General features: G+C 48.2%; 1 protein-coding gene across 1 annotated transcript; it reads left to right on the top strand.

The window, feature by feature from the left end:
* Positions 1-1,212: 1,212 nt before the first annotated feature.
* On the top strand, positions 1,213-2,435 carry LOC121991145. The gene is made up of 2 exons (XM_042545164.1): positions 1,213-1,552; positions 1,651-2,435. Exons 1-2 carry the CDS (start codon positions 1,213-1,215, stop codon positions 2,433-2,435), a joined length of 1,125 nt encoding a protein of 374 aa, XP_042401098.1.
* The last annotated feature ends 5,011 nt before the right edge of the window (positions 2,436-7,446 follow it).

The following is a 7,446-nucleotide window of genomic DNA, read 5'->3' as shown; positions in this document are numbered from 1 at the left end:
CTTTCCCTTGAGCACGTACGCTCTCTCGCACATTCACACTTGTCTTCTACAGTTCTTTTTCCTTCGTACACTGTTCTTCTGGGGAAAAAGTACCTGACTTGAGCGTTGGAGGGCCTGCGCCGGGGACTTTTTCCTGGCGTATGGTCTCTAACGTTTCGTATGCTTGTCTGAGTGTGCGCAGAGCTTCAAATACCAAAGTACTGCTAGCTCAGTGATCGTCATTCGTCAGCGCCACCTGAGGGTCCGCTCTCTTGGGCACGTATGATAAGGGTGTCCTAGTCGTCTCTCCGTCAACCCCAGTAACAGCTCATCCGACCTTCGTCTGACTCAGATTCCAGACAGAATTAATTTGGCGCCATCTGTGGGAATCTCCTTCACCTGTTCTGGAGCGTGAAGATGGAGGATACCGGAAGAAGCAACGTCACCATGACAGCAGGAGAATATGAACTGTTCAAGAAGCCCAAGAGGTGAGTAGCTTCCGAAAAACAAACCATTGCTTCACGGCCGTACAAGATGCCTATGATTTCCAAGGAACCGACTCGCATCTCGGATAGGTGATCTAATAGAAAACAACCTGAGGATTTCTCTCCAGCCTTCTATCGGGAGCTTGGCCCGGACTATTACCACAAGGGTCCAGACTGTTACAATAAGAAAGAGCAACCCCACGCCTCTCTCACAAAGAGCTCCTCGCCCAGAGATTCAAAGAAAGGGAAAGTCATAGTCCTCAGGGAGGAGTCTCGGGGGGAGCCTGAGGAGCAAGTGCCCTTCTCTCTAAGGGTACTCGAGAAGAAGCTACCTAAGGGGTACAAGGCCCCATCCATTGGAGAGTATGACGGTAGCAAGGACTCGGAGGATTATCTTCGAAAGTTTCAGAACGCTACGCTGCCGCACCAATACAGCGACGCCATCAAGTGCCGAGTGTTCTTAAACACTCTGTCTGGCTCAACACAAAAATGGTTCGATGGGTTGCCGAATGAGTCCATCACCTGCTTCCATGATTTTAAGACCGTTTTCCTGTGCCATTTCGCTAGTAGCAGGAAGTACCAGAAGATAGACCATTGTCTCTTTGCCCTCAATCAAAGGTCTACCAAGCCCTTGAGAGGCAACCATGTAGCCCAGGATGCCTCGTCCGATACCTTTGAAATACTGATGAGCGCCTTCTCCCATGGCCTGGTAGAAGGGGAGTTCTTCTGAGCTCTCATCCGAGAGCCTATGAAGAACTTCGATGAGATGCTAGGGAAGGCCGCTAGTTACATCAACGTAGAAGAAGTCCAGGCGGCTCGGCGGAAAGCGGGCAAGGCGCCTGCTCCTGCCAACAAACCGGAGAAGATGCCGCCCCAAATCGCCATCTCAGCCTCTTTCGCGTGCCAGGGATTCCCGATCGGGATTCTTGCCCAAGTAGGACTCTCGGATGGCCCAAAGGGTAGAAGCTGCCCAAGCCCTAAGCCCCGGTTAATGGAACCTCGCTATTGCACTTACCACCGATCTCACACTCATGCCACTGGGGATTGTGCCCAGTTTGCCCGTGACTCTCGGCGCACAGTTGAACTTGGTCTGCCTCCACCTGAGATGCACCCAAGCTTTAGAGGCTACTGGCTAGCTAGCCTACTACAGCAGGTCAGTTATGTAAATCCTTACCCGAAAATACAGGTCAGGGAAGCCAGCAGCCAGACCAGGTCAAGGAGTTAGGGGAATCCTTGGAGGAGGAAAATAGGGGAAATGCGACCATCCGAGAGATCAGCATGATCTTCGGAGGGCCCGCGGACGGAGATTCCGCTAGGGCTTGGAAATCTCATGAACGCCACCTGGAGATATATGCCGTAAGATACAATCGGGAACAAGCTACCGGACCCATGATCAATTTTAGGCCGCAAGACCTGGAGGGGTTGGAGCTCCCACATGATGATGCTCTAAAAATCAGAGCCGTCATATCCAACAGTCGCGTGGCTAGAGTTTTCGTTGATACTAGAAGCTCTGTCAACGTGCTATTTAGGAATGCATTCGAGGGCATGCAGATCGATGCCAGTGAGCTCCAGCCCGTGGCCACTTCATTATATGGCTTCACCAGCAATGAAGGAAGACTCATGGGCCAAATTAAGCTAGCCATCTCTCTAGGTAGCGAACCCCTATTGAGGACGCGAAGAAGCACTTTCATTGTGGTGGATTCGCCATCCTCCTACAACGTCATCCTAGGAAGACCGACATTGCACGAATTTTGGGCGATAGTCTCCATATTTCATCAAAAGATTAAATTCCATGTGGGAGATCAGGTCGGGAAAGTCAGAGGAGAGCAACTAGTCTCTCGCAAATGTTACATCGACATGGTAAAAGTGGAGGCTTGTAAAGCTCAAATAACTCAGGATGGCAGGATCCACGTCATCCAAGAGGAGCCTCTACCCATAGTAGAGGAACCCATCCCTTGGGAGGAGGTCTAGTTCTATCCCGAGCGTCTGGAAAGCCTCACTCGCATATCTAGTGACCTGTCAATTGAGATCAGGATAGATCTGGTCAAATGCTTGATACGCAATAGGGACGTCTTCGCTTGGTCCCTTGAGGAGCTACCCGGTGTCAAGCCTAAGGTAGCTGAACACAAACTACATCTTTTTCCTGATTCCCGGCCGGTCAAGCAAAAGAAGCGAAACTTCTCGGCTGAGCAAAATAAGATCATCCGAGTAGAGGTGGATCAGCTCTTGAAGGCAGGACACATTAGAGAAGTACAATTTCTGTCTTGGCGCTCTAATGTGGTCCTGGTATTCAAATCCAACAACAAGTGGATAGTCTGCATCAACTTTTGAGACCTCAACCGTGCTAGCCCTAAGGATTGTTACTCACTACCCAGGATTGATCAAATGGTAGACTCAATCTCGAGCTGCAAAAGGATTTGTATGCTCGACGCTTACCAAGGATACCACCAAATCTCTCTAGCGCTGGAAGATCAGGAGAAGGCCAGTCTCATCATGGCAGATGATACTTTCTGTTACACTGTCATGCCTTTGTAACTATCAGAGAATGATAGATAAGATCTTCCGAGAGCAGATAGGATGGAACATGGAGGTCTATGTAGACAACATCCTCATCAAATCCACCTTGGCCATAAATTTGATTTCTAACATAGAGGAGACTTGCGGCACACTACGACAATATGAGCTAAAATTAAATCCATTGAAGTGCCTGTTTGGAGATGGGGAGATTCCTGGATTACCTCGTTACCGAGCGGGGAATTGAGGCTAACTCGGAGAAGATTCAAGCACTTCGAAACATGAAAGCACCTCAGAATCTGAAAGAAGCACAGAAGTTGGTGGGCAGAATAACTGCGCTGTTCAGGTTTATATCTTGGTCTGCAGATGGAGCACTGCCTTTCTTCAAGGTGCTCAGGAGAGCATCAAGTTTCAATAGGATGAACAATGCAACCAAGCCTTCGAAGAGTTGAAAAAAACACCTAGAGACCTTTCCCTCACTGTTTAAACCTATTGCGGGGGAGCCACTTTGAGTCTATCTGTCAACTACCCCTAGGGCCGTGGGGGCGGTGTTGGTGAAGGAACAGGATGATATACAACGACCAGTATATTTCTTCAGTCATCTATTGAAAGGGGTCGAGTCTCGATATACGGCCCTAGAGAAGTTAATTTACGGATTGGTTCTCATGGCCCGTCGCCTGCAGCCTTATTTCTTAGCACACCTGACATGATCCTAACTAATAGTACCATGGGGAAGGCCCTTACCAACATAGAGGTGGCCGACAATCCCATCAAATGGGCAACTGAACTGGGAGAATATAACATACAGTATCAACCTCGAATGACGATTAAAGCACAAGCTTTGGTAGATTTTTTGACGGAGGTCCATCAGCATGATTTGGAGGAAACATGGAAAGTGTATGTGGACGGGTCACCCACTCAGTAGGGAAGTGGAGTAGGGGTACTCCTCATATCTCCTCAAGAAGATATCATGCAATTGTTTGTTAGATTAAACTTCAGAGCACCAACAATGATGCGGAGTATAAGGTAGTACTGGCAGGATTGTAAGCAGCTCGGCATGTGAGGGTAGACCGGGTAATCATTCACTCAGATTCTCAACTGGTAGCTTAGCAAGTGGCTGATAACTTTGAGGTTAACAATGAGAAGATGTAATTATATAGAGAAGCATATGAGAAAATGAAGGAAGGCTTCAAGGAAGTTATAGTGATCAAGATTCCTCGAGCAGAAAATCAGAGAGCTGATGAATTGGCTAAAATGACTAGCTCTATGAACACATGAGTGCTGGATAGGTCGATAGTCTAAAGCTTCCTAATAGCTCTGATAGACTTATAAAATAACATAGAAGAGTCGATCGACTGGAGAGTCCCAATGATTATTTATCTTCAACAAGACGTCCTACCTACCGACCCTGAAGTAGCTAGATTGATCAAGAGAAGAGCTCACGTATACACTCTGATCGGAGATTAGCTGTACAAACGGACATTTTCCAGACCACTGCTCAAATGCTTAGGTACGGATGAGGCGGAGTATGCTTTGCAGGAAGTACATCAAGGGTGTTGCGGTAACCACGTTGGAGGAAGGATGTTGGCTCAAAAAATATTGTTGGCCAGGTATTTTTGGCCACTCTACAGAGAGATGCCCAGCGATTGGTGAATACCTACCTATCTTGCCAAAAGTATCAGAACCTGACCCATCGGCTGACCGATACACTGAAAACCTTAATAGTCTCATGCCCCTTTGATCAATGGGGCATGTACATTGTAGGACCATTCCCAATGACACCAGGTCAAAGACGATTCTTGCTCGTAGTAGTGGACTACTTTTCCAAATGGGTGGAAGCAGAAGCCTTGGCCAAGATTACTGAGGGAGCCGTTATTCAATTTCTATGAAAGAATATCCTATGTCGATTTGGAATACCACACAAGCTGGTCTCAGATAATGGGAGACAGTTCCAAGGACGCAAGATCCAAGAATGGTATCAAGGGTTTGGAATAACCTAGGCCTTCACGTCTGTGGCTTATCCTCAAAGTAATGGGAAGACGGAGGTCACCAATAGAGACATAGTTCGGGGGTTGAAGGTCAAGCTGGATCATGTAGGCGACGATTGGGTGGAAGAGCTACTTAGCATCCTCTGGGCATACCATACGACTCCACGAGAAAGCATCGGGCTCACCCCGTTTCAGCTGGTCTACAGTAGTGAGGCAGTTGTGCCCATAGAAGTTGAGGTGTCATCCGTCAGAAGGCTGCTGTATGACGCTGAAAATGACGAGCGACTACTTTCAGAATTGGACTTTATCAGTGAAACCTGAGAACAAGCAGTCGTCTAATTGACTGCATATCGACAATGGATGCGTCAAAATTACGATAGGAGGATGATTCCCGTTCTTCGGAGAAGGGGACTTAGTATGGAAAAGGACGAACCTTGTAGGAGAGGTGACCAAGTTAGCACCTCAGTAGGACGGACCGTATAAAGTTGTTAAAAGGTTATGTTAGGTGCCTACTACCTGCAAGATGCTCAGGGTAGGAGGTTGGATCGCCCATGGAGTGTTAACTACCTCCAGCCTTATCGTACCTGAGTAAGTCACTCCTTTGTAAGATTTGAGATCGAGACAACATGGCTGGTCCGGATATAAAATGTCCAATCGAGTAACTCGGTCTAGAATGTGGTCGAATCTTCTTTGAAGATCTGCTCGGGTTCTCGTGCTAGTGCTAAGCAGCTCGAGCTCCATTAAGTAAGGACTAAGGAAAATGCATAAAATCCAAGGAGGAAGTAGCAGCAAGGATAGTGAAAATTAACTTTTATAAGTAGGGCGGGCGGATGTACCATATACAATATAAAGAATTATTTAAATTCAGAAAAGACATCGTCAGACATCTCTTTGAGGATCTGGCAATGGTCTAGAAAGTTCTCAGGAGGGTTGGGGGATATATACCCTCCCTCCTTGAGTTGTTGGATCACTCCTACTGCACCATAGGCTACAGACCAGACGATGCGATCCCCCACTTGAGAGCCAAACTTTGAAGAACGTAAGTATTCTTCTCGATTCGCTTGTAGACGATCGCTCTCCCTGGTCTTATAAGTCTCTAAGACAATAACGGAGCTAGATAAGGCAGACTAGGCCTGAGACAACTCTACCTGCAAGGAGCCCAACTCTGTTGGTTGAGACTCCAGATCCCTTCTATGGTCTATAAGGAGCATATCCTTGAAGTTCAGCTCTTGGGTCAAGCAATCCGTCTCGTGCTTATGCATAAGCTTAAAGTCCTCCAGGGTTGTAGTTTGGTGGATCAACTCTGATTGGGCTTTCTCCTTGAGGGTCAGCTCCTCTTGGCATTTAGCCTCAGCTAACTGGTGCAGAGTCTCCAGTCTCTTCTTATCATCCCGCAGCCGGTTAGCCTCTATTAGGGCTTCACCTAGTATCTGTTCCTGGGATGCATTTGTTTTTCTTAAAGTCTCTACCTCTGCTTTTATCTGGAAGTCAATCGAGGAAGGGTTAGATAGTTGAGACTCCAGGTCAGCAACATGATCCTTTAAGATCTTATTCTACCGATGTATGTGGGAGAACGTCTGACTCAGTAGTAGTGACTCAGTAAATGCCTGTGCAGATAAGAAAGAAGTTAGAAGAGAAGAGGAGCAATAAGAGAGAGTGAGGGCTTACCGCAGTAGCTCTTTCAGAGAATCGATCCAACTAAGTAGGAAGGCGAAGAGTATATATTTGATGCAAACTCTCCTCCCAATGAGTCGCTAGTTGTCCTCGCAGTAGGATACTGCAAGTCTTGGCAGTTGGGTGACGACGTAATCCCCATTCTGAGGTCTTAGTGGTTCCAAAACGGTGATGAGAAGAAGACTGAGATTGCGATGACCCATAGTGATCTCACTGGGGTCAGGTTGAGTAGAGGTGGACGGTCGGGAGGAGGAAGGTCCGCCCTAGGCAGCAGGGGTAGCCTGGGATGTTGGCGCAGAAGGCCCGACCTGGGCAGTTGGGGTAGCCTGGGATGCTGGCACAGAAGACCGCTCTATAGAGGAGGAAGGCCTGGCCTGGGCGGCAGGGGTAGCCTAGGATGCTGACACAGAAGGCCTTTCTGTAGCAATCTCTTCCTTAACGATCGAGTTTTTTCCTCGAGGGTCCCGACATTGGCCTTCTAAGGGAGCAGTAGAGCTGACCGGGACTCGAGAAGTCGAAGCGGGAGATGGAGTCGACCTGGGCGCTTGAGTCGAACTGGGGCCCTAGGCTACCGAATGCGACTCTGTAGGTCTGTGTCTAGGCCGCCGAGAAAACGGTTGTTCATCCGAATCTGACTCCTCTGATGGAGTCAGGGGCCGGCAAGTAGGAGGAATTGGAGAATTGCGCCTTATAGGTTCGGGAACAGAACAAACATGCGAGGTTGCTTGAGTGGCAGGACGAGAAATAGTTGGGGCAGCCGCCCTTAGAGAGGGCGGAGCAGAATGTGAAAGACCCCGCCTATCTAA

The sequence above is a fragment of the Zingiber officinale genome, chromosome 6B, assembly GCF_018446385.1.
Source record: "Zingiber officinale cultivar Zhangliang chromosome 6B, Zo_v1.1, whole genome shotgun sequence".
In the NCBI taxonomy this organism is placed as follows: domain Eukaryota; kingdom Viridiplantae; phylum Streptophyta; class Magnoliopsida; order Zingiberales; family Zingiberaceae; genus Zingiber; species Zingiber officinale.
This window is presented reverse-complemented; position numbering and strand designations above follow the sequence as displayed.

Bases quoted from the DNA above. Each gene is read 5' to 3' on its own strand.
- LOC121991145 (XM_042545164.1), top strand. From the start codon at position 1,213: ATGAAGAACTTCGATGAGATGCTAGGGAAGGCCGCTAGTTACATCAAC. The intron at 1,553-1,650 runs GTCTGCCTCCAC...CCGAAAATACAG, and splicing joins TCGGCGCACAGTTGAACTTG to GTCAGGGAAGCCAGCAGCCA.